The 26,493-nt window shown below is 42.2% G+C and overlaps 1 protein-coding gene across 2 annotated transcripts; it reads right to left on the bottom strand.

Moving 5' to 3' along the window:
* On the bottom strand, positions 1-26,493 carry LOC118628928 (membrane-spanning 4-domains subfamily A member 8-like). 2 transcript variants are annotated; one of them, XM_036259946.1, is made up of 7 exons: positions 26,291-26,493; positions 23,603-23,810; positions 18,000-18,119; positions 14,734-14,793; positions 13,267-13,389; positions 381-494; positions 1-210 (listed from the first exon to the last, which is right to left on the bottom strand). In XM_036259946.1, the coding sequence occupies exons 2-7, from the start codon at positions 23,804-23,806 to the stop codon at positions 106-108; spliced, it is 726 nt and encodes a 241-aa protein (XP_036115839.1). In that variant the 5' UTR covers positions 23,807-23,810; positions 26,291-26,493; the 3' UTR covers positions 1-105. The 2 variants fall into 2 exon arrangements, with proteins under 2 accessions (XP_036115839.1, XP_036115840.1); XM_036259947.1 differs by having other exon boundaries at positions 23,603-23,807.

Here is a 26,493-nt window from a genome sequence, read left to right as displayed (position 1 = left end):
GAGACTTTTATTTAGTTTGTCAGGAAAAGAAGAAGATGAGTTTTAGAAGCCCAGAAAAGAGATTTCTTCTTTTGTTCCATGTGAAAGGTGTTGTAGGACCTCTGATTATTTGGAGTCCTGGACGTCACTGGAATGAGTTGGTGGTGAGTTTTCTGGTACTGGATTGGCCTCTGTGTTTGGCATGTTGACAGTTTGGTAGACTAGGGTCCCCTGGAAAAGACGGGCACAGAAGGTGCACTGGTGAGAACCGCGCATGCACAAAGGCCTTGAGACATTCTGGAGCCCCTCTACTCCTCGGCAGGAAGCAGAAGCCTGAAGACCCCCTCCTCCCCATGCTCTTTGGGGCATCTTTCCACCCATGGAGGAGCCTACAAACTCACATTGTTTTGTGAATGGTGAACCAGTAGGCAGCCAAAGTGGGCACACGTGCAGGCAATGCTGAACTCCAGGAGGCTAAAGATGAACAGCACAGCAGAAGTACCTATTCCAGGGGCCTGGAACCAGAAGAAACGGGGAGGTCATGAGTGCTGCTCATGTCTGGGAGTCTGCGGCCCGGCGGGAAGGTTGCTCTGCAGAGGACCATGGCTATGGCTCTGAGGAATCCCCAGCCTCGCCTCAGCCTCTCGGGGAACATATCTCACCAGGTTTTGGGAGGGTCAAGAGTGTTTGCAAAATAATCGTTTTAATGCTTATACCTGTGTTCTTCTGAGGCAAAGACCCGTCATTGTTTAGGGGAAGACCCTGATAACTTGTTTCTGGCACATGGAGTGAGACCTCAGGATGAGGTCTGCAGTGGGCCAGTGAAACAGTGAAACTGTTTGTGTGGGAAGTGAGTAGAAATCTGGGTGTGTGGACAAGCCACAGAGAGGAGGTGAGATGGTTAGAGGAGAAAGACGGGACTGAGCAACAAGACGGGAAGGTGGAGCCTGCAGAAGAAGTCGACCTGTGGGAAATTGAGACATTACAAAAGAGGCATCAGTAGCTACCTCCACCGCCCCTCTGAACCTGTGGAGAACGTGGTGACTGATACAGCCTTCCTGGCTTGTGGTCGTGGCATTTGTGAAGAGAAATAATTGAGACTGTCTTTACCTTGGGAAAACAGTCAGTAAAAGGACCCCCACGCTGAACTAACTCAGCAGTAGTTGAGCTCACATGAGCACCTGCAGACATCTGAGCCTTTCCCTTACTCTTCGCTCAGAATGTCCAGGAGACTGGGGCCTCCCACGGTATCTGGGGAGAGAGTTTGGGTAGAATCCACTTTAATCATAAAAGCACAAGGGATGAGGAACTTCAATAACCATTTGGATTCTAATTACAGGAGAGAAGAACTTTGAAGGTGAAAATGGGTGCCACATGGTAGGTACCAAGCAATGTTTGTCAGTTATGACTTTTAAAATGGTATTGGTGATGGCTAGCTGCTCAGAGAATCCTCCCCTTGGAGAGACCCCTCCTTAGCACTTTCCTTCCTTCCCCTCGTGATTTAGCAAGCATTTATCAAACATCTGTTTGGTACAAATGGCCAAGAGATCATCCTGCGAGGCACAGTCTAGTGAGGGAGGAGATAAAGATGTAGGTAATTATAATTTAAATTAGACATGGTAAGTGTTATAAACAGCCAGAACATAGTGGCTCAGTGCACAGAGGAGAGACATAGACTTGTTGTCAGTAGAACATTAATAGAGGGGTAGCTCAGGTGTCCAGACAAAGGGAACGGCATGATGGTGATGTCTTAGACAAGGAATCACAGAATCTTAAGGAGGAGGGGCCTTTGCCAATGATACTGGTCCTTTTCAGATGTGTTTTTACAAGAAAATTCTTTTATAAACAAAAACTCCTACTGGGAGGAGGTTTTGGGGATAGGTGAAAAGGTGAAGGGTTTAAGAAGTCCTAATTGGCAGTTAATCAAATATTCACAGGGAGGTAAATTAACATATAGCATAAGGAATGTAGTCAATTAAACTGTAATGACTATGTATGGTATCATACAGGTATACTATCTATTGGGGTGATCACCTCATAAAATATATGTGTCTAATCATTATGCTGAACACCTGAAACTAACAAAACGTTTGTATGTCAACTGTAATAGAAAAAAAAAAAAAAAACCTTCCACAAGGGAGAAGGATTCCTCAAGCAGCTTAGATAGTTATTATTTGGTGAGCATTAATTCATACTGTTGAGCCAGCTCTTGGCTCAGCTTTTGTAAAGCTATGATGAAGTCCAGAACTTCTTGCTCAGGACTGAGGCCAGAGGTGAGTGGGTGGCCGGGATGGAAGAGCTCTCTTTCCAAGATCAAACATTGGCAGAAGTGAGATTAGGAGCCAGGTGAGTGTGCTCTGGCCAGTGTGGTGACCGAGAAGCTGGTGGAAATGGCTGGCCTCTGGATGAGTTTTACAGGTGAGACCAGCAGGATTTCCTGTGGAGTTGGCTGGGAGGTGTGGGAGTAAAAGAGAGGGTCAAGGATTTTGCCAAGGTTTTGTCCTGAGAGACTGGAAGGATACAGTTGCCGTCAACTGGGAAAAGAAAACCTAGAGGTTTAGGAAGTGAAATCAGGAGATCCGATTTGGATATGTTAATTTCAAGATAGTGCGTAGACAACAGGACACAAGAGATAAGTTTGTGAAAGAGGTTTTGGGGGAAAACTGTGCATTTGGAGTCACTGTCACAGAGAAAGTCTTCCAGGTCACAGACTGCATGAGTTTGTCAAGGCAGTGAGTAGAGAGAAACAAAAGAAGATGAAGAAATTGCGAAAAAGGGATTGGGGACAACAGGGGTCTTTAGAGCCTGAGAAATTGAGGACAAGAGAAGAACCAGCAAAGGAAACAGAGAAGAGAGCAACCAGCATGGGTGCAGGAAAACCAGGTGTAAGGCCTGGAAGCCACTGAGAAGTATAGTTACAGTGGGTTCAAGAGAGACAACGAGAGGAGAGAATTGGAGACAGTGAGGTAGAGAATTTTTTCCAGCATTTTTTTTCTCCTGAGATGGTGAGAGAAACAGGGGAGTAGCTGCAGTAAGTGAGAGAAGGTTTGTTTGCCTTGAAGATGAAAGAAACAAATGTTTGTTTAGGAACTGATGGAGAAGCTTAGCAAAACAGGGTAAGTGATGTAGAAGAGAGGTGGGAACAGGAAAATGGGAGCAGCACTTGGAGTGATAACCTTGTGTGGGTGGAGAGAACAGAGGTTTGGTGCAGAGGGACTCATCGATAGCTGCACTTTCCGATCTCGTAGCCACCAGTCCCCTGAGGACTTGAGATGTGGTGTAAATGCAAAATACACATTGGATTTCAAAGATGTGGCACCAAATATTGAATTAACAGGTTTTTTTTTTTACACGAATAGCATGTATAAATGCCATTTTGCATATTTTGGGTTAAATAAATGTATCATTAAAACTGATTTCACAGATAAAAACCACATGATATCAATAGACACTGAAAAAGCATTCGACAAAATCAAGTGTCCATTTCTTTTTTTTTTTTTTTTTTTTTTTATCCTCACCCGAGGACATTTTTCCATTTTTTGTTCAGGTAGAGTGGGAGGGAGGGAGAGGAACAGAGAGAGAGAGAGAAACATCGATGTGAAAGGAACACATCGAGTGGCTGCCACCCGCACAACCGACCAGGGCTGGGGACAAACTGCAACCGAGGTACATGCCCTTAGCGGGAACCGAACCCGGGTCTCTCAGGACTGCAGGCCGACGCTCTAACCGCTGAGCCAAACCGGCCAGGGCTCAAGTGTCCATTTCTGATAAAAAAAGTTCCACAACGTGGGATTAGGTATAATGAAGGCCATATATGAACAACTTACAGCCAACATTATACTCAATGGGCAAAATCTAAATGCTTTTCTCTTAAGAACAGGAACAAGACAGGAATGTCCACTTTCACCACTCTTACTTAACATAGTACTGGAAATCTTAGCCACAGCAATTATAAGAAAACATAAATGGATCCAAATTGAACAGGAGAAAATGAAACTGTCATTATTTGCAGGTGACATGATATAGCACACAGAAAACCCTAAAGACTCCATCAAAAATCTACTAGATTTAATAAACAAATTTGGCAAAGTAGCAGGATACAAAATTAACGTCAAGAAATCAATGGCATTCTTATACACCAATAATGAACTCACAGAAAGAGAAACTAAAAAAAACAATCCCATTTACCAGTGTGGCAAAAAAATAAGATACTTAGGAATAAACTTAACCAAGGAAGTAAAGGATCTATTGGCAGAAAACTACAGGACATTGAAAAAAGAAATAGAGGAAGATATAAAAAGTGGAAGCATATACCTTGTTCATGGATTGGAAGAATTAACATCATTAAAATGTCCACACTGCCCAAAGCGAACTATAGATTCAATACAAACCCCATTAAAATACTAATGACATCTTTCACAGAACTAGAACAAATACTTGATAAGTTTATATGGAACCAAAAAAAAAGCCCGAATAGCTACAGCAATCTTGAAAAAAAAAAAATAAAGTAGAAGAGATCACAATACTGGATATCAGGTTATACTACAAAGCCACTGTAATCAAAACAACTTGGTACTGGCACAAAAACATATAGATCAATGGAACAGAATAGAGAACCCGAAAAGTGACTCAAGATATTGTGCTCAATTAATATTGGACAAAGGTGGCAAGAACATACAATGGGGTAAAGACAATCTCTTCAATAAATGGTGTTGGGAAAAATTGGACAGTTACATGCAAGAAAATGAAGGTAGACCACCAACTTACACCATACATAAGAATAAACTCAAAATGCTTAAAAGACTTTAATGTGACTCGTGAATCCCTACAAATCCTAGAAGAAAATGTAGGCAACAAAATTTCAGACATCACACAGAACAGAATTTTCACTGTTACAATGCCTAAGGCAAGAGAAACAAAGGAAAAAATGAATACATGGGACTACATCAAACTCAAAAGCTTCTGCACAGCAAAAGAAACAAGCATCAAAATGGAAAGAGATTCCACTATATGGGAGAGCAAAACTGCCAAAAATACATCAGATAAGGGTTAATTTCCAAAATATAAACAGTACTCATACAACTCAACAAAAGGAAGATAAAGAACTCAATTTAAAAATGGGCAAAGGGGATGGTGGGCAGGACCGGAGGGAGGGTGAGTGTGTGAGAGAGTGAGCTAATGTGTGAGAGTGTGAGTGGACGTGAAGGTGGATGACCAAACCCGAGCAGTGCAGAGACACAGAGCTGAAGGTTCCTGTGCTGTGTACAGGAGCAGCCGGCTACTGCAGTAAGCAGCTCTTCAGGGTGCTTCTCCCTGCGCTGCAGGGAGGTCCCACCATTTTGGAAGATCCTGGGTTTTCCCTAGGAGGAGGCAGTGGGAGCGGCTAGGCCCAGCAACCTGAGCCCACCAGTGCACCTGGCACCATCGGACCAGTGGACACTCTGTGTCAACACAGACCAGTGCATAATAGTGGAGCTCCCAAGGTACTGGTTGCGGAAGCCACAGATAGCTGGAGCCCAGCACCATCCCCCATAGTAGCAGCCTGATCAGAGTCGAGATATACCCCCAGAAACAGAGGCTGGGGAGCAGACATCCATCTCCAGGCAACAGAAGCACAGACCAGCAGCTGAGACCCATCCCCTAAAACTACAGCAAAAGCTGGGCAGGAGGTGAGCCCCCCGGGGCAGCAGTACTCCCCAGCTGCCAGTGGTGAGACCTGGGGATCCACAGAGGCCCGTGAAGTCCAGCAGCTCACAAGAGCAGTGGGAAGCCGGAGCTTGAGATAAATTGGTGTGATCCAGCTGCCCGCCCATGGTAAATGCAGGGTGCGGGGGCACCAGAGAGGCCTGTGCGACCCAACAGGGACTGTGCCATCCAATTACCTGCAGGACCTGTGGGGTGCTGAAGCACCAGAGAAGCCTGTGTGACCCAGCAGGGACAGTGCCATCCAGTTACCAGCGGGACCTGCAGGATGCGGGGGCACCAGAGAGGCCTGTGTGACCAAGTTGTGCACAACATAGGCTTAGAGGATGTGAAAATGAAGGCGGAGTGAATGGAAGCTACACAGATGATCTCCCAAAGACCAAAGGGGAATTACAACTAAGATGAAGACAAATCCTCAGAAAAAAGTAACAGAAATGCAGCAGGACAGGACCATATAACCAGGGACACGAGTAGGATCTGTGGAGGCATGAAAAGGTGGTGGGCTGGGAGCCCATGGACAGCAGCAGTTTTAGCTGTGAGCAGCACCCTTGAGGAATAAGACCAAGCCTGCTCAACAGTGTAGCGAGCCAGGACAGAGTGCTAAAATAGCCACAGCCACTCCCCTGGGCGCTACGGCAGAGGGACGGCAGACTGGGCTGGAACTCTGTGGGGACACACGAGATTTGGAGGGCACTAAGAGTTTTTGCTGAGTTGCGGCCACAAAGGCCAGTGTGCTCCTTCCCCAAGCTGTGGGGAAAAGCAGCACCCCCCACCCCCCACCTCGGAGATTCAGACTTTCCCAGGTGAGGCATAGAAATGCAAACTGAGGCTCGTTAACAACCAGCATCTATCCCACCCTCTGGAAATCCTCTTATGCAGAACACCAGGGCTACATTCCAAGGCACTGAGTAACTGAGACTACTAGCCTCCAGGAAAAAGATAGAGGATAACTGAACCTTTCCTGGGCTTGCAAATCTACCCAGGAAAGTAAGACTTGGCAGTGGTGTTTAATGTGGGCCCGCCCAGGCCCATCTGAACCCAGTAGAGGGAGCCATAAACAGGAGAACACCAACACCCACGGGGAAAATTTGGCAGGCTCCAAAACCCACTGAGATAGCCAAAATGGAGAAATAAAGAAACAAATCCCAAATGAAAGAACAAGAGAACTCTATTGAAGATGAGATAAATAAAATGCAGTTAAGCAAATTATCAGAGGTAGAGTTCAGAGCCATGATCTTGAGAAAGCTCAACAGCATGAGTGAGGACATCAGCACCATAAGTAAAGATATAGAAACATTGAAAACCAACCAAGTGGAAATAAAGAATGACATAGCAGAAATTAAGAACACATTGGAAGGACTAACCAGGTAGAAAAAATCAACCAATCTGAAAACCAAAAGGAAAAAACAATGATAAAACAGAAAGATAGCTTAAGAGAACTATGAGACAACTGAAAACGTAATAACATTCGCATCATAGGAATCCCCGAAGAGGAAGAAAATAGGCAAGGTTTAAAGAATATATTTGAAGAAATATGACAGAAAACTTTCCTAACTTGGTGAAGGAAGAAGGCATTCAAGTTCAGGAAGCACAGAGAGCCCCAAGTAAGAAGAACCAAAGAGGCCCACACTAAGATACACAGTAATTAAAATGCCAAAAATTAAAGACAAAGAGAGAATCCTAAAGGCAGCAAGAGATAAGCAACAGGTTACCTACAAAGGAACCCCCATAAGGTTCTCAGCTGACTTCTCAACAGAAACACTACAGGCCAGAAGGGAGTGGCATGAAGCAATCAAGGTCATGAAAAACAAGGATCTGAATCCAAGACTATTCTATCCAGCAAGGCTATTACTCAAAATAGAAGGTCAAATAAAGAGCTTCCCAGACAAAGAAAGGCTAAGGGAATATATTAACACCAAACCAGCACTGCAAGATATGCTAAAAGGACTGCTGTAATTAGTAGAAGAAATAGAAAGAAAAATATAACCACACTGAACAAAAATGGCAATAAATAAGTACATATCAATTATCACCTTAAATGTGAATGATTTGAATGCTCTGATAAAAAGACACAGAGTAGCTGACTGGATAAGAAAGCATGACTCACATACATGTTGTTTACAAGAGACCTACCTCATAAGAAAAGACTCACATAGGTTGAGGGTGAAGGGATGGAAAAAAATCTTCCAAGCAAACAGAAAGGGAAAAAAAGCTGGGTTAGCAATACTCATATCTGATAAAGTAGATTTCAAAATGAAGACCGTAACTAGAGACAAAGAAGGCCACTACATAATATTGAAAAGATCTATTCAACAGGAAGATATAAACTTGGTAAACATATATGCACCCAATGTAGGAGCACCAACATATATTAAAAATGTTTTGGAGGACTTCAAAGGAGAAATCAACAGCAATACAATCATAGCACGGGACTTCAACACCCTGCTGACATCACTGGATAGACCCTCTAGACAAAAATACAAGAAAACACAGACTCTAAATGAAGTGCTAGAGCAAATGGATTTAATAGATATCTAAAGAGAATTACACCCCAAAACTGCAGAATTCACATTCTTCTCAAGTGTACAGGGACATTCTCAAAGATAGACCACATGTTAGGGCACAAATTAAGTTTCTACAAGTTCAAGAAGATTGAAATCATATCAAGCATCTTCTCAGATCACAATGGCATGAAACTAGAAATCAATTGCAACAAGAACATGCAAAGACATTTGAAAACATGGAGGCTAAATAGCATGTCATTGAACAATGAATGGGTTACCATGGAGATCAAGGAAGAAATGAAAAAATTCCTGGAAACCATTGAAAATGAACACACAACAACATAAAATCTATGGGATGCAGCGAAAGCATTCTGAGAGGGAAGTTCATAGCACCACAGGCCTACCTCAAGAAACAAGAAAAATTTCCAATAGACTATCTAACCTCACAACTTAGAGAACTAGAAAGCAAACAGAAAGAAAATCCCAGAGCAAGTAGAAGGAAGAAAATAGTAAAGATCAGAGCAGAGATAAATGACATGGAGACCAAAAAAAACAATTCAAAGGATCAATGAAACAAAGAGCTGTTTTTTTAAAAGATAAACAAGATTGATGGACCCTTAGCTAGACTCACCAAGGAACAAAGAGAGAGAACCCAAATAGACAAAATCAGAAATGAAAGAGAAGAAATAATAACTGACACCATAAAATTACAAAGGATCGTTAACAAATATTATGAACAATTATACGGCAACAAATTCAACAATTTAAGTGAAATGGACAGATTTCTAGAAACACATAGTCTCCCAAAACTAAACCTGGAAGAGATAGAAAACTTGAACAGACCAATAACAACAAAAGAAATTGAAGATGTAATCAAGACTCTCCCAGCAAACAAAAGTCCAAGCCCGGATGGCTTCACGGGGGAATTTTATCGAACATTCAAAGAAGAACTAATACCCATTGTCCTCAAACTACTTCAAAAAATTCAAGAAGAAGGAAGACTTCCAAACTCTTTTTATGAGGCCAGCATAATTCTAATTCCAAAACCAGAAAGAGACACTACAAAGAAAGAAAACTACACGTCAATATCCCTGATGAACATAGATGCCAAAATCCTGAACAAAATGCTAGCAAATCAAATCCAGCAATACATCAAAAAAATTATTCACCATGACCAAGTGGGATTCATTCCAGGGATGCAAGGCTGGTACAATATTCACAAATCAATAAATGTGATTCACCACATAAATAAAATGAAAATCATATGATCATATCAATAGATGCTGAAAAAGCATTCGACAAAATCCACCACCCATTTCTGATAAAAACGCCCATCAATGTGGGAATAGAGGAATCATATCTTGATATAATAAAGGCCATATATGAAAGACCTATAGCCAACATCATACTCAATGGACAAAAACTAAAAGCATTTCCCTTAAGAACAGCAACAAGACAAGGATGCCCACTTTTGCCACTCTTACTTATCATAGTACTGGAAGGCTTAGCCACAGCAATTAGACATGAATAAAAAATAAAAGGGATCCAAATTGAAAAAGAGGAAGTGAAACTGTCATTATTCACAGATGACATGATACTATACGTAGATAACCACAAAGATTCCATCAAAAATTTAGTAGACTTAATAAATGAATTTGGCAAAGTACAGGATACAAAATTAGCATCAAGAAATCAACGGTATTTTTATACACCAATGATGAACTCACAGAAAGAGAAACTAAAAAAAAAAAATCCCATTTACCACTGTGGCAAAAACATTAAGATACCTAGGAATAAACTTAACCAAAGAAATAAAGGACCTATTTGCAGAAAACTACAGGTCATTGAAAAAAGAAATAGAGGAAGATATAAAAATGTGGAAGCACATACCCTGTTCATGGATTGGAAGAATTGGCATCATTAAAATGTCTATACTACCCAAAGCAATCTATAGATTCAATGCAATCCCCATCAAAATACCAATAACATACTTCACAGAACTAGAACTAATACTTCAAAAGTTTATATGGAACCAAAGAAGACCCCAAATACCCATAGCAATCTTGAAAAAGAAGAACAAAGTTGGAGGGATCACATTATCAGATTTCAGGTTATACTACAAAGCCACTGTAATCAAAACAGCCTGGTGCTGGCACAAGAACAGGCAGATAGATCAATGGAACAGAATAGAGAACCCAGAATTGGACCCCAGACTATATGCTCAACTAATATTTGACAAAGGTGGTAAGAGCATACAATGAAGTAAAGACAGCCTCTTCAATAAATGGTGTTGGGAAAATTGGACAGCTACATGCAAAAAAAAAAAAAAAAAAAAAATGAAACTAGACCATCAATTTACACCATACACAAAAATAAACTCAAAATGGATAAAGGACTTAAGTGTGACTCATGAATCCATAAAAATCCTAGAAGAAAATGTAGGCAACAAAATTTCAGACATCATACGGAGCAGAATTTTCACTGATACATCACCTAAGGCAACAGAAACAAAGGAGAAAATAAACATATGGGACTACATCAAACTCAAAAGCTTCTGCACAGCAAAGGAAACAACCATCAAAATGGAAAGGCAACCCACTCTATGGGAGAGCATATTTGCAATGATACATCAGATAAGGGGTTAATTTCCAATATATGTAGAGTCCTCATACAACTCAACAAAAGAAAGACAAGGAACCCAATTAAAAAATGGGCAGAGGACCTATATAGACGCCTCTCCAAACAGGACATACAAATAGCTAAGGGACATTTGAAGAAATGCTCAACATCACTAATCATCAGAGAGATGCAAATTAAAACAACAATGAGGTTTCACCTCACACCTGTCAGAATGGCTGCCATCAACAAATCATCAAACAACAAGTGTTGGTGAGGGTGTGGAGAAAAGGGGACTCTAGTACACTGCTGGTGAGAATGCAGACTGGTGCAGCCACTATGGGAAACAATATGGTGTTACGTCAAAAAATTAAAAATTGAACTGCCATTTGACTCAGTGATCCCACTTCTAGGAATATACCCTAAGAAGCCTGAAACACCAGTCAGAAAGAATATATGTACCGCCATGTTTGTAGCAGCACTATTTACAATAGCTAAGATCTGGAAATAGCCCAAATGTTCATCAGTAGGCAAATGGATAAAAAAGCTGTGGTACATATACACAATGGAGTACTATGCAGCTGTAGGAAAGAAAGATCTCTTATCCTTTGAGACGAAATGGAGGAACCTGGAGAGTATTATCCTAAGCGAAACAAGCCAAGCAGAGAAAGACAAATATTATATGATCTCACTTATTTTTGGAATATAATGGACATAACAGTCTGAGGAACAGGGTATTCCCAGAGATGTGGAAGTGGGGTACAGACTGACAATCCCCAGAAGAGGGGGTGGGGGGAGAAATAAACCACAGAACTTATATGCTTGTATACATGAACAATGGACATGGACAACAAAGCTGGGGACAGGGTGGGGAGGGTGGCAGAGGGGGGTATCAGTGGGGGAAAAAGAAGAAACATCTGTAACAAAAATAAACAAATTAAATTTAAAAAAATGGGCAAAAGACTTAAATAGACACCTCTCCAAACATACAAGTGGCCAAGAGACATATGAAAAAATGCTCAGTCACTAATCATCAGAGGGTACAAATAAAAACAACTATGAAGTATCATCTCACACTTGTCAGAATGGCCACCATCAACAAATCATCAAACAAGTGCTGGCCAGGGTGTGGAGAAAAGGGGACTCTAGTCCATTGCTGGTGGGAATGCAGACTGGTGCAGCCACTATGGAAAACAATATGATGTTACCTCAAAAAATTAAAAATTGATCGGCCATTTGACCCAGTCATCCCACCTCTAGAAATATATCCTAAGAAGCCTGAAACACCAATCAGAAAGAATATATGTACCCCAGCGTTCATAGCAGCACTATTTACAATTGCTAACATCTGGAGACAGCCCAAATGTCCATTAATAGATGAGTGGATAAAAAAGTTGTGGTACATAGACAGAATGGAACACTATGCAACTATAAGAAAGAGAGATCTTGTACCCTTTGAGATGACATGGAGAGACCTGGAGAGCATTATGCTAAGCAAAACAAGCCAATCAGAGAAAGACAAATACCACATGATCCCACTTATTTGTGGAATATATGAACAAAATAAGCTGATGAACAAAATAGACCTAGAGACATAGAAAGGAGTAAGGTTCAAACTGACAAACCTCAGAGGAGGGGGTGGGGAGACGGATGAGATAAACCAAAGAACTTATATGCATGTATGCGTAACCAGTGGACATAGACAACAAGGCTGCGGGGGGGGGGGGGGGGCGATGAGGAGGAGGGTGTCTAGGGAGGAAAAAGGCGAAACACCTGTAACAAAAATAAATTAATAAAAATTACAAATAAATAAATAGATTAAAGTGCCTTACCATATATATATATATATATATATATATATATATATATATATATATAATTGATTTCACCTGTTTGTTTTTTCATTTTTCAGTGTGGCTACTAGAAAATGTAAAATCACACACGTGTCTTATGTTAGATTTCTATTGGCTAGCACTGGTCTGTAGCATGAGATGGCTCGTTCGTTTGCGCATTTGCTATGTCTGCTTTCACACTGGGTTGAGTAGTTTCAACAGAGACCGGATGGCCTGCAAAGCCTTCAGGGTTCACTCTCAGGCCCTTTACAGAAGACCCCTGCCTACCCCTTTGTCCACAGTAATGGGCAGGAAGGCCAGCATGTGAGTAGAGGGGCAGGTTGGTGGGTACCTGTGCATTATATGTCTAAATAAAGTTAATTATCCACCAATGTCAAAAGGGAGGTGCTGTTTTATAAATATAGAATCTAAGACTAAGAAAAGCCACATGCTTAGAGTAACGTAGCAATAAAGCTACAGGTCAGGGACTTTAAACTCTGTTATGATTCTGAGAGCACCTCTGTTTGCTCTAGTGCTTGGAGAAAAAGCTTGGTGGTCAAATCTTTTCCAGTGATTTCTTAAACATATCTAAGTTGAAACACAGAGAAGCATTCATCAAGAGAGATACTCACCATACTGCTGAAAGGACCTTGGTAGAATCTTCTGGGGTTGACACACATATCTGTGATTAAGAGGGCAATTCCAATCACAGAAAAGATTGCACTGACGATGTTCAAGCCCAAGCTTCCATTCAGCTGAAAAAGACACAGAGGGTCCAGGCGGGAGAGGAAAATAATTGTAGCGGAGATGAGCAGAGCCTCAGCCAGTGTTTCTTACTGTGAATTCCCAGAACCCTAGTTCTGTAGAAAGTAAAGCGGTATTCTGTACTCAAAAGGTTTGGGGGTAAATTAACTTAAAAAACAAACAAACCTGGTTGCACAAATTTAAACAGGTATTTTGTGCAAGACTTGTCATAGCCTTTAAGAAAGATTATGGGCCCTGGCTAGTTTTGTTCAGCGGTTAGAGCGTCGGCCTGCGGTCCGGAGAGACCCGAGTTCGGTTCCCGCTAAGGGTGTGTATCTCGGTTGCAGTTTGTCCCCGGCACTGGTTGGTCGTGAGGGTGGCAGCCACTCGATGTGTCCCTTTCACGTCGATGTTTCTCTCTCTCTCTCTCTCTCTCTCTCTCTCTCTCTCTCTCTCTCTCCCTCTCATTCTATCTGAACAAAAAATGGAAAAATGTCCTCGGGTGAGGATAAAAAAAAAAAAAGGATTATGGATCTTCCAGAGAGGGGACTACTAAATAGAGAGTCCCCCCCCCCCCAAATTTACCTAACCATCTTCATAAAGTATCTTCTTGAACAATTATCCTGAAGGTTGATCTTTGGGAGACACTTGCCCCATGTATCGCATAGGAGATGGCCAGGAAAGTCAGCCCAAGTGTCTTGGGATGCCACAGGCTCTCATGCTCCATGATTCTGGGCCACTTGCAGAAAGGCACGCCCAGAACAGAGCTTCCCTTTGGAGATTTTCAAATAGATCTCATCTGGTGTGGGACTAGGCCATCCTGGGGTGCCTTGTCCCAGAAAACCTGCTTGTGAGAGAAACAAAGGTACGTTCTTGTTCCATTGCTAGGGACCCCCCAGCCTTGCCCACGTGATGGACAGAGCTTGGACAGTGTGATTCCTTAGGGAAGCCTCTGCCTGAGCCTTCCCTGCAGAGATGCCTGGAGGTCGCTCTGTGTTCTCTGGATAGTCTCAGTGACTGCTCTGCTGGAGGGGAGCCCTGCGCCCCTGGCAGCTTTCAGCCTCCTCCTGTTAGATCCTCTTAGGAAAGTTGTTCTGTCTCTCCACACCCTGGTGCCTTCGTGAAGGTGGCTGTATTGCCCTTCCTTCCCTGAATCTTCTGGACTCTTTCCCGCTTGTGACTCTGGCCAGGTTCGCGTGATCTTGTGAGTATAGGTAAGCATGCATGTCAGTGCCCTGTGTTTGGGTAGAAGTAGATGCAGGGATTAGGGAGTAAGTGAGTGTGAGCTTCTTTCTAGTTGTGTGTCTCTCCTACGGGTCCACATCTGGGGGAGCCTGTCTCAGGATGCGACTTACCAGGCAAGAAGAATTTGGCAGACTTTCTGATGTCACTGTGAGGGATCCTGTAATGATGAACTGGCGAAGAAGAGAAGGAGTTTAGAAAGAGGTCAGAGGTCATGGCCCCCTCCTTCAGGGTTCTGTGGTCACACACATATTCTCTCACACACCAAAGGTACCTCTGCTGGGACCTCCCCCTCAACTCGTGGAAAAGAATGAATGAATGAAGGATGAATGAGCTCTTTCACCACATGACAGGGCAGTGAGCTGGGATCAATACAGATTTCAGCATTCAGCAGATCTAGTTGGAGGGTCTGCCTTGAGACCCATGTGATCTTGATAGGCTATTAATATTTCGAAGTCTATATTTTCTCATCTAAAAAATGGAAACAGTATGTCTTCCAAAGTGTCATTAATTATCAGGCGCTAATTAGTCCCTTGCATCTAGCATTTGGCATATCTTGCATCTAGTAGATCCTGTACACAGTAGACACTCAATTAAGTTACTTCTTTCCTTGCCTTTCATTTTCCCACCTGCACATCTTGTTGGTCTCCCGACAAGATTCTGTCAGGCATGGGGGCTCTGGAGGGAAGAAGGGAGGGGTTCCCTGCATTTTCATCGCTTTTAGATGAAAGCCTGTCTTCAGTCCTTGCCTGTCTGTAATCTGATGAGTACCTTGTAGTTACCGAGAAGAATGTTGCATCTCTGCACTGCTGAGCATCAACTCTGAGGGTGATGGAGTAGATTGTGTATTTATTTCAACCCCGATGTTCTGTAGGCACAGTGGCAGGCGGGACTCCCTGCTGTCAGTGAGGGTCTGAGTGGGTGTCAGCTATGGTTTAACGAAAGTTCTGCTGAGTCCATGAAGTGCTCTTCATTCTTGCCTTACTTAACTAGACGATGGTCATCAAACACTTAATTATCCCTATTTTATAGAGGCGTGGACTGAAGCTTAGAGATGTTGAATAACTCACCCAAGACCATCTAGCAAAGAGCAGATCTGGGGATCAAATCCTGGTAGTGGACTCCAGATGCCATGGTGTTAACCTTCCCCCTACACTCCTTACCCCTCAGGGTAGATGCCTGTCCTTGGAGTGTAAATGGGAATTCACAATGAAAACGCACTCTAGCTGCCTGTGCCTTCTAAGGCGAATGCCATTTATCCTGTAAGTGCAAAGACAAATGTCAATCATCTGTCCTTTTGCTGATAGAGTGTTGATGGGGAAGGAAGGATACACAAGGCTGGACTTCTAGTGTCCCTGCTTGTGCCTAAAAAGATGGGCCTTTTGTTTGGAGGAGGAGGTTAATGATCTTTGGACATAGAAAGACAGGCCTGGAGTAAAGACAGCAGGGAAGAGCAAAAGTGCCCCTCAGAAAAAAGGGAGTGTGGTGTCGTGCACGCTGACGGGACCTGAGCAGCTTGGTGAGAGGGGAGATGGTCAGCAAGGCATTGGGTGACTTAAGAGAATCTAACACACGATATCAACTCTTTCGTGGCTGTGGTGTTAGTTTTGCACATTGCCTCATACTCCACTGAAGCCTGTTATACATACAGGCATCTGGCTGACTAAGTTCCAAGTCTAGGTCTGTGGAGAACAGAAACCAGACCTTAGCCTCAGGAAATGAAATGCGAAACAAGGCTGTGTAGGCACTTGGGTAAATGTCCCCAAGAACATAAGCCCTGCCATTTTGTAGGTGCTGCATGTGTGAGGGTAGTGGTTAACCCTAGGCTATCCTATTTAAATCTCATGGGATAGGGTGACTTGGCTGATGATGTTCAGGTTACTCTGGAGTTTTGCTATTTGTGAGAAAAGTTGCATTGAGTCACAGATAGCTGTGTGAGTTGAGAGACAGACTGTGTTATAGCAGGTAGAAAAGGTGATGATGGGGAGAGGGGAGGAGAAGGAGGGATTGGGTTTATGTGTGCGTGTGTGCATATGTGTAGGAGGGAGGACAGTAAGGACAATGCTAAAGAATCGTACAGGCAATACACTGGAGTAGAACAGGACCTGTGGTTCTTAACCTTTTAGGGGCTCTAGATCACACTGAGAATGTGATCAAAACTATTGGCTTTTCCAGAAAACAACAACAACATCTAATGTGCCAAATAGTTTTCCATGAGGTGGATTCTGAGCTCGTCTTCAGGATCCAGGTTGAGCCCCCATGCTTAGGGAGTATTCTGTGGCCGGGTGGTCACTCTTATCCATTGGTGAAAATGTTTTCCCTGGAGTCCCGGCTGTGGGCCTGTGTTGTAGAACACGTGAATGCTATTCCCAATACACAGTTTTATGTGTGGGTGTGTTGTATGAATGAGAAAAGGTGCAACCTATGGGATGATGAACTGGAAAATATTTTCTGACCTCTGAGGTGAACTAATTAGAAAAGATGTCCACTCTCAGTCGATAGCCTCTTCTAGGGCTATGACTTGTTATTAAGAGCTGAATTTTGTCTCCTAATTCTTTTTTTGAAGTCCTGATGCTTAGTACCTTCAAATGTGACTGTGTCGATGGTTTCAGACTCACTATAGTTTGACTTATATATATATTTTTACTTTATAATGGTGTCTAAGCGATATGCATTCAATAGAAGCTGCTCTTTGGATTTGAATTTTGATCCTTTCCCAGTGAACAATATGTGATAAGAGACTCTCGTGTGATGCTAGGCAGTGGCAGCCAGCCCCAGTTCCTAGCCAGCCGCACGATCACCAGGGTGAACAGTCCATTTTCTACAATGTGGTGTTTAATGTATTTTTGACTTAAGATATTTTTAATTTATAATTGGTTATTGAGATATAACCCCATTATAAGTTAAGGAGCATTGGTATGTGAAGATAGGGCCTGTAAAGACGTGATAATCATTACACGAGGTCATAGGGGTGGGCACTACTCCAATGTGACTGGTATTGTTATAAAAGGAGATATGAGGACAAGGACACACACAAAGGGAAGACCTTGTGAAGACACGGGGGAAAGTTGCCCATCTTCAAGCCAGGGAAAGAGGCCTTAGAAGAAATGACCCTTGACCTTGATACCTTGACCTTGGCCTTCCAGCCTCCAGAACTATGAGATAATAAATGTCTGTTGTGTAGCCGCCCAGTCTGTGGTGTTTGCTTAGGCTGCCCAAGCACCTGATGTTCTTGGTGAACAAGGCCTGTGCTGGGTTCACAGCCCACATGCTCTCTCTGCTGGCAAACTTCTGCAGCAAACTCCACACGTTGACGAGGTGGGCCTCAGTGTGTTGGCACTTTCTGGAACTTACTTGCAGGGTGACTCACATGACTTACCATGATGCCTCCCCAGAAGGGATAGCCTCCGATGAATGACACAGCTGCATAGTCCATGATGAGGGTCCCCAAGATGCTGCCGAGGCTGATGTGTATCAGGCCGATCAGAATCTGTATGGCCTGTCAGGGGAGTCACAAGATAGTCACATTTTAATAAAATTAAAATTTTAATTTCCCCACCTAGAAAATACTACTGCTTACATTTTGGTGTATGACCGTCCATTATTTCTTTCTTTCTTTTTTTTAAAACCTATCTTTAGTGTTGACTGTATGACAGATGTTCCTCCTTCTTCCCCAAAGACCCCCTCCCTACTCCTTCCCCTTTTCTGCCTCCCCCACACTATTGTCTATGTCCATTGGTTACTCATATATGCATGTAAGTTCTTTTGTTTATCTCTTCCCACCCCTCTTTCCCCTTCTTTTTGAGGTTTGTCAGTCTAACAACCAACTGTACTTTTTAATTCCTTCAACATTTCACCCATTCCCTCAACCCTCCTGCCATCTGGCAACCAACACAAAGTCCTCTGTATCTATGAGTCTGTTTCTGTTCTACTTGTTCATTTTGTTTGTAGATTCAATTGTTGATAGATCTGCATTTATTGTCATTTTATTGTTCATATTTTTTATCTCCTTCTTTCTTCACGAAGACCCTTCAACATTTCATATAATACTGGTTTGGTGGCGAGGAACTCTAGCTTTTTCCTGTCTGGGAAACTCTTTATATATCCACTGATTCTAAATGATAGCTTGGCAGTACAGAGTAATCTTGGTTGTAGGTTCTTGCTTTTCATCACTTTGCATATTTTTGCCACTCCCTTCTAGCCTGCAAAGTTTCTTTTGAGAAATCAGCTGATAGTCTTATGGGAGCTCCCTTGTAGGTAACTGCTTTTCTCTTGCTTCTTTTAAGATTCTTTCTTTGTCTTTAACCTTTGGCATTTTGATGATGATGTACCTTGGTGTGGACCTCTTTGGGTTCATCTTGTTTGGGTCTTTCTGTGCTTCCTGGACTTGTATGTCTGTTTCCTTTACCAAATTATGGAAGTTTTCTGTCATTATTTTTTCATATAGGTTTTTAATTCTTGTTCTCTCTCTCCTCCTTCTGGCACCCTCATGATGTGAATGTTGGTACATTTAAAGTTGTCCCAGAGGCTCTTAACACTATCCTCATTTTATTTCGGATTCTTTTTTCTTTTCGCTGTTCTGATTGGGTGTTTTTCCTTCCTTATATTCCAAATTGATGGTTTTCTTCTTGGCTTTGCCTACTTTACTATTGATTCCCTGTACATTATTCTTTATTTCAGTTAGTGTTTCCTTCATTTCTGACTGGCCCTTTTTTTATGCTCTTGAGGCCCTCACTAAGTTCAATGAGCATCCTTATAACCAGTGTTTTGAACTCTACATCTGTTAGATTGCTTATCTCCATTTTGTTTAGTTCTTTTCCTGGAGTTTTGTTCTTTTCTTTCATTTGGGACATATTTCTTTGTCTCCTCATTTTGGCTGCCTCCCTGTGTTTGTTTCTATGTATTAGGTAGAATTGTTAAGTCTTCTAGGCTTCTTAGGGTGGTCTATTGTAGTAGGTGTCCTGCAGGGTCCAGTGGCACAGCCTCTCTGATCACTTCAGCTGTGCCCTTGAGGTGTACCCCTCATGTGGACTATATACCCTTCTATTGCAATTGACTCTTGATTACTGTTGACATGTCAATGGGAGGGGTTTACTTAGGCTGATCAGCTGTAAGGACTGGCTGTGTCCACTGACCTCTGACTTCTGACCACCTTAGAGGACTAACTGTGCAGGGGTCCACCACATAGAGGAAGACTTACTTGAGCAGGGCTCTAGTACCCACTGAGTCCATTCCTTGAGTATGTCACTTGTGGAGGTGGTTGGGTGGTAGTGTTTCACCATGGTCTGAAGCTGTCCACTGGGTGTGCTGGCTCTGGGGCAAGGCCAGCCACTGTCTCTGTTCTACCCAGGGCCACCTGGATTAAGCTACAAAGCGGTCTGCAGGTGGCTGCTTGTTGTGCTGGGCTTGGAGGTGCCCAGGAAAGCCAAGCTGTGAACTAAGGCTGGCTGCTCCTAGTGCTGGGCATGGGTCCAGTTAGTGAGAAGTATGGGGCTCGCTGAGGCCAGATGCTGCTTTTTTGAGAGAATTTAGGAAAATCTGACACAGGAGCCAATACAGGCATTTCTATGGCAAAGCTACTGGAAATAGCTTGGGTTGGCCTGAAAGTTGGGTGGGGCAGGGCCTCAGGAAATCACCAGGGTAGAGCAAACAGTGTGAGCCAGGTTGCTAGTGTCCCAGATATGGCACCGGGCTGCTTGCCCTGTGGGGGAAGGGCTCACCTAAGGTACAATGGCCTCTGTCAGCATGTCTGTCTGGGAGAAAGCTGCCTTACAGCTCTTGCCCTGATGCCAAACAACTCAGTTCGTCCTGGTATGTCTCTGGTGCCTTTCAAATTGCCTCCTCCACACTGGAGCCTGGAGGGTGCCCGGCTAAGTATTTCTGTATGTGGCCCTTTAAGAGGAAATGCCTGGGGCTGCAGCAGCCCCAGCCTCCTCAGCTTCAGTTGCTGCTGGTTTTTACAGCCAAAATTATGGGGACCTCTCTTCCTGGCACTGGAATCCTAAGCTGGGGGCCCCTCACTCCTCAGAGAGGACCTTCACAGCTGAGGGGTCCCTCCTGATATTTATCTGCCCCACATATATATCATTCTTGAGATATATAATACATTCATTAAATCAGTGTTATAATGTTGAACATTTTGGTTGTTCCACTTTTTCTTATTGTAACAGGGTATAGGGTATAAAAAAACCTCACACCCAATTAACTAATTGAGGATTAAAAATAAGAATATGCTAATAAGACTTATAGTCTAAAATATTAGTAGTTTTATCTTAAACCTGTCACAGGTGGCAGCAGTTCCAGTTCCTCATTTCGATGACCTGTACCACAGAAGTGTAGTAGATGCCAACTTTGTAGTTGTAGGACTTCCATTCAGCTCGGTTACAGGTAGTTTTGAATGATGGTTGTTGTGTAGTTTAGTTGTAATTTTATGTGGCTGTGGGAGGAGGTGAGTACTGCATTTAGCTACACTGCCATCTTGATCAGAGTCATTATTTTTTTTTCAAATATATACACTGTTAATATAAAATGTCCCTGCATATTTAACTTAATAGTACATCAGAAACACATCCTCATGGAACTAATTCTTCTTTAAACATATGCTTTAAAGAATTACCCAGATTCCACTATGTGGATGTGTTGTGGAGTATTTGAAACAGAGATATTGGGCAGTTAAGATTGTTTCCATATTTAAACAACAATGTGATGAACATCTTTGTAGATAAGTCTCTTATCTTTATGATAATGTTTAGGATTGAATTATGTCTGCCTCTCCTCCATCAAATTAATATGTTGCAGTTCAAGCCCCCAGTACCTCAGAATGGGATCTCATTTGGAAATAGGGTTGCTGCATATATAATTAGGTAATATGAGGGATATTAGGATAGGGTGCTCCCTAGAGGACTGCTATTCTTTTAAAAGATTGCCATATTAAGAGACTCACATGCACACAGGGGAATGTCAAGATTGGTGTTATTCTGCCAAAACCCAAGGACCTCCAGAAGCTAGGAGACTGGACTGGAATAGATCATCCCCTAGAACCTTCAGAGGAAGCATGGCCTAATGGATGTCTTGGTTACCAACTTCTGGCCTCCTGACCTGAGACAGTTAATTTCTGTTGTTCTAAGCCACCCCATATGTAGTACTTTGTTAAGGCAGCTCTAGGAAACTAATATATATATTCTTGGCCAAATGATGTATATAGATCCGTATATGTACATGTATATGTATATGTATATGTATATGTACTACAAATATGGCAGTGAATATAAATATATTATTTCCTTAAATTTGCAGAAATGGTAGAATATTATATGAAATGTCTGCTCTGAATTCTTTTCTCATTAATGATATAGCTTGTGGGTATGTCCATATCATTACACAAAGAGCTAAGGAGCTTTTTCTATTGAAAGGAGAGAGAGATTTTTTTATTTAAAAAATATGTTATTGTTGATTTTAGAGAGAGAGGAGGGAAGTGGAGGGAGGGAGAGAGAGAGAGAGAGAGAGAGAGAGAGAGAGAGAGAGAGAGAGAGAGAGAGAGAACCACTGATGAGAAACCTCAATTGGCTGTCTCCTGCACTCCCCCTACTGGGGATCAAGACTGCAACTGGGGCATGTGCCCTGACCAGAAATTGTACTGGCTACCTCTCAGTACATGGGATGATGCTCAACTTACTGGGCAAGGAGCTTTCTTTTTATATCTCTACAACATTTCATTCTTTAGATATATAATACATTGATTTAACCAGTATTATATTGATGAACATTTTGGTTGTTCCACTTTTTCTTATTGTAACAGGGTATAGGGTGTAAAAAAAACCCAACAACTCATACCTAATTAACTAATTAATCAAGAATTAAAAGTAAGAATGTACTAATAAAACTTATAGTCTAAAATATTAAGTTTCATATTTAATCATGTCACAGGCAGCAGCAGTTCCAGTTCCTCATTTTGCTGGCCTATACCACAGAAGTGTAGTAGATGCCAATGGATGGCCAGGCCTGTAATATCCTAGAAATAAATCCCACAGAGAGAAAAAAAGCCAGATGTTGACAGACAGGAGAGAAAACATTGAAACCACATGAGGCCAGCAATATGACATGGCATGTGGCCAGAATTCCTTAGTTCCTGTTTCTACAACCCTCCTATAAAAACCTTTTGCTTCCCAGAGATGTTAAAATGGTTGTTAAGGCATGGACCTGCCATTTTCTCAGGTAATCGGCACCTGAATAAATCACTTTCCTACCATCAGCACCTGTATTGTGTGTTTGGCTTCACGGCAGCAGGCAAAAGAACCTGAGGTTCATTTGGGCTGGTTTCACTATCACAAACCATGCTGCAATAAATACCTTCATACATGTCATATTTCTCATGTGAATAGACAGGTCTGCAAGACAAAGTCTCAGAAATGGAATAATTGGGTATTTCAAAATTTGGCAGATACATATAGCCATCCATACAGGTTGTATCTATTAACATTACTATAAGTAGTATATGGGTGTAGAGCTAGGATCTGAACCCAGGCAGACTGGATCAGAATCCATGTGTGTTATCATTCAGCTATTCAATGAAATCGTCCTCCACTTGTCCTACCCAGGACAGACTTTTAGGGCAAAATCATCATGAGCTCTTATTTTGTTCCCATTGGGCAAAGATTTAATTTAGGCACATTGAGTTTAGACTCCAACTTCTAGCTTGCTGCACCCATCTTCTTCCAGAGGCCACATAGGTCAACCTGGATTGGCATCAGGACCAATGTTCCAATTTACTGCTTCTTTGTTGCTTTTCATTCTCTTTCCTAAAATGCCTCAGACAGAAAATACAAAGCCCCATACTGAAACCCTGATGATGCTCCTCAACTGAGTTTCTTAATGAATTTGGTGAGTTCAAGTCACCCCCAAGTGCTGGATTAGGAGTTTCTGTATTTCCAAACCTCCTCCATTCCCTGTGACCCTGTGCGTGCAGTGTGAAATTTCACTTACCCCAAAAACTTTGCCCTCTTTCAAGGTTCTCTGTGCAGGTTGCATACCCAAAGGTGGCAATCCTTGTGGGTTCCCAGGAACTACATAAAGTTGGGACTGCTGGACTCGATACAGGGGCACCTGAGACATGCTTCCTGGGGCCCCATGGGGTGCCGTCACAAACACAGAGGTGGCCACACTGCCTGTTGAAGTCATCGGGTCCATGCTGCTAAAAAGTAAATGCAGTGGTGTCATCCTTCACATGTACACTACTGTTTACACTGAGAAAGGACTTATGTTTTCATTAACTCATTTGAGCATCTCAGGTCCCTATGAGCTTATAGTTTTGGAGATATTAGGTAGCAGTTAGTGGGCACGCACGCAGTCAATGCTTCACAAATACATGTCCTGAATCCTCACACCTGCCCACTTTCACAGGAGAGAAAACTAAGGCCCAAAGCAATTAAGCACTACAGGGGCCAAGAGGTGTGTCGTTTCGTTTTTGTATCTTTTACCATGCTTAGCAGGATGTTTTGCACATAGTGGTCTCTCAACATTGCAGAGCTGGAGAGTCTCTTGGAGAACACAGGCCAATTCTCTCAATTTCTGTAAAAGGCAACTGAGGCTGGGAGTGTGGATAGGCATCCCCCTAGGTCCTAGTCATTTACATAGTTGTTAAATGGGGATCCTTTTCCTCCAAGAAAGCCCATTGCCAAGGCAGAATACATTCATTGGGGGTTTCATGCTGCTCAATTTTCTAGGTCACTTGTGAATTCTGGTGTGGTTAAAAAAATTTTTCTTTGCTTCTTTCTTCTTTTCTTTTTTTTTAGGGACACAAAGTTAATTAACTTTACTTTGCTTGTTCCACTATAAATTTCATTTGGATACAGAACTCTTATGTTTCATGCAGGAAATTTAGAGAAAAAGTTAAAATGAATTGTAGTAACATACTCAGAAGCAAGTTCTAAACACAGGTTAGGTAAAGGTAGTGACTCACAGAATACCACACCAGCAACATAACAGAGATAGATTTGAACACAAGATGGTATAGTAAATCCTCAGGAACACTCTAGAAGTTGGCATCTCTGGTAATTGGATATGTTAGTAGGACTCTCAGCTATAGAATATTCTAAAATGACTTAATTTGCTCACTTGAATCTCCCATTTGAGATGTTGAATTTTTTGAGGCATTCTGCCAGGTGGGTTTTATGATCTATTTTCCTGTTCTTCAGATACTACTTGTACTTTCTCCTGAACACCATAAACTGATATACATATATTTACTGAAATACTTTATCCCCAGGATGTCTCTTGTACAAGGTTCCAAGGTCCTATACAATAGTGACAATATTCATTAGTTTTAAGTATAACTGCTACCCCTGAGTATCTGGTAAGTAACTTCGAATCACGTCATTTTAACTACAGTTTGTTCTCAAGAAGCTCTCACAGATCTTTACACGCATATTTTCTAGTTTTTATAATAACTCTGTGGGGAAGATTCTATTCTTGTTTTTGAGAAAGTAACTAAAGATCCTAAGAAGCCTGAAACACCAATCAGGAAGAATATATGTACCCCTATGTTCATAGCAGCACTATTTACAATAGCTAAGATTTGGAAACAGCCCAAGTGTTCGTCAGTAGATGAGTGAATAAAAACACTGTGGTACATGTACACAATGGCATACTATACAGCTGTAAAAAAGAGAGCTATCTCTTACCCTTTGACACGACGTGGAGGGAACTGGAGAGTATTATGCTAAGTGAAATAAGCCAGCCAGAGAAAGACAAGTACCACATGATCTTACTTATTTGTGGAACATAATGAACAAAATAAGCTGTTGACCAAAAGAGATTCAGAATCACAGAAGTAGGGAACAGACTGACAAACCTCAGAGGGATGGGGGTGGGAGGGGAGGGAAGAAATAAACCAAATAACTTATATGCTTATATTCACAACCAATCAACATGGACACTAGGCTGGGGAAGGCAGGAGGGGGGTGGGAGCGGGAAGGACGGGGTCAATGGGGAAAAGGGGGACATCTGTAATACTTTCAACAATAAAAAAAAGAAGTTTCAGTATTTCCAATTTAGGGTCTTATGAAGCAGATTTTTTTTTTATTTTTATTCTTACCTGAGGACATTTTTCCATTTTTTTTGTTCAGATAGAGTTGGAGGAAGAGAGAGAGAGAAACATCCACGTGAAAGGGACACATCGAGTGGCTGCCACCTGCACAACCAACCAGGGCCGGGGACAAACTGCAACCGAGGTACGTGCCCTTAGCGGGAACCGAACCCGGGTCTCTCTGGACAGGGTCTCTCTAACCGCTGAGCCAAACTGGCTAGGGCTGAAGCAGATATTTTAAACAATCTCTCTAGCTGCAAACTTTTCATGATGTTTCTTAAAGAATGGCACTTTGTATTACAAGTTATCATAATTTTAGCAGCTTACAACAGAATTCATTTTTTATTAACTCATCTTTGCTAGGTCAGAAGTCTGGCATGGCGTGGCTGGGATCCCTGATCAGGGTATGACAAGGCTGAAAGCAAAGTGTCTAACAAGACTGAATTCTTTTTCTTTCTCTCTTTTTTTTTAGAGCAGACTCACAAAGAAAGCACAATAAAACCACCCACACCCAGGGTTATCACAAGTCTCATTTGGATGAAAAACTTTATCAGCATCCCTCCTACCATTCTATTAGGTATACTCACTTTTCTTTGACAGCAGCTAAGTCTCTCTTGCCCGTCTCCCACAGTGCTTGCTGTAGGCAACTTTTTTTCCCAGAAGGGCTCAGAGTTTCTGAAAGAGCAAACACTGGGTTCTGTTGGAAAGTATCTTTACAAAGATACAAAACAAGGTGCTTCTCTTAAGTGGCAGGGCACGTCCTCAGCTGCCTAGAGCTCACTTTCCCACC

This window comes from Molossus molossus, unplaced genomic scaffold (genome assembly GCF_014108415.1).
Source record: "Molossus molossus isolate mMolMol1 unplaced genomic scaffold, mMolMol1.p scaffold_m16_p_13, whole genome shotgun sequence".
NCBI lineage: Eukaryota > Metazoa > Chordata > Mammalia > Chiroptera > Molossidae > Molossus > Molossus molossus.
The sequence above is the reverse complement of the archived record's forward strand: the minus strand, read 5'-3'. Positions and strand labels throughout refer to the sequence as shown.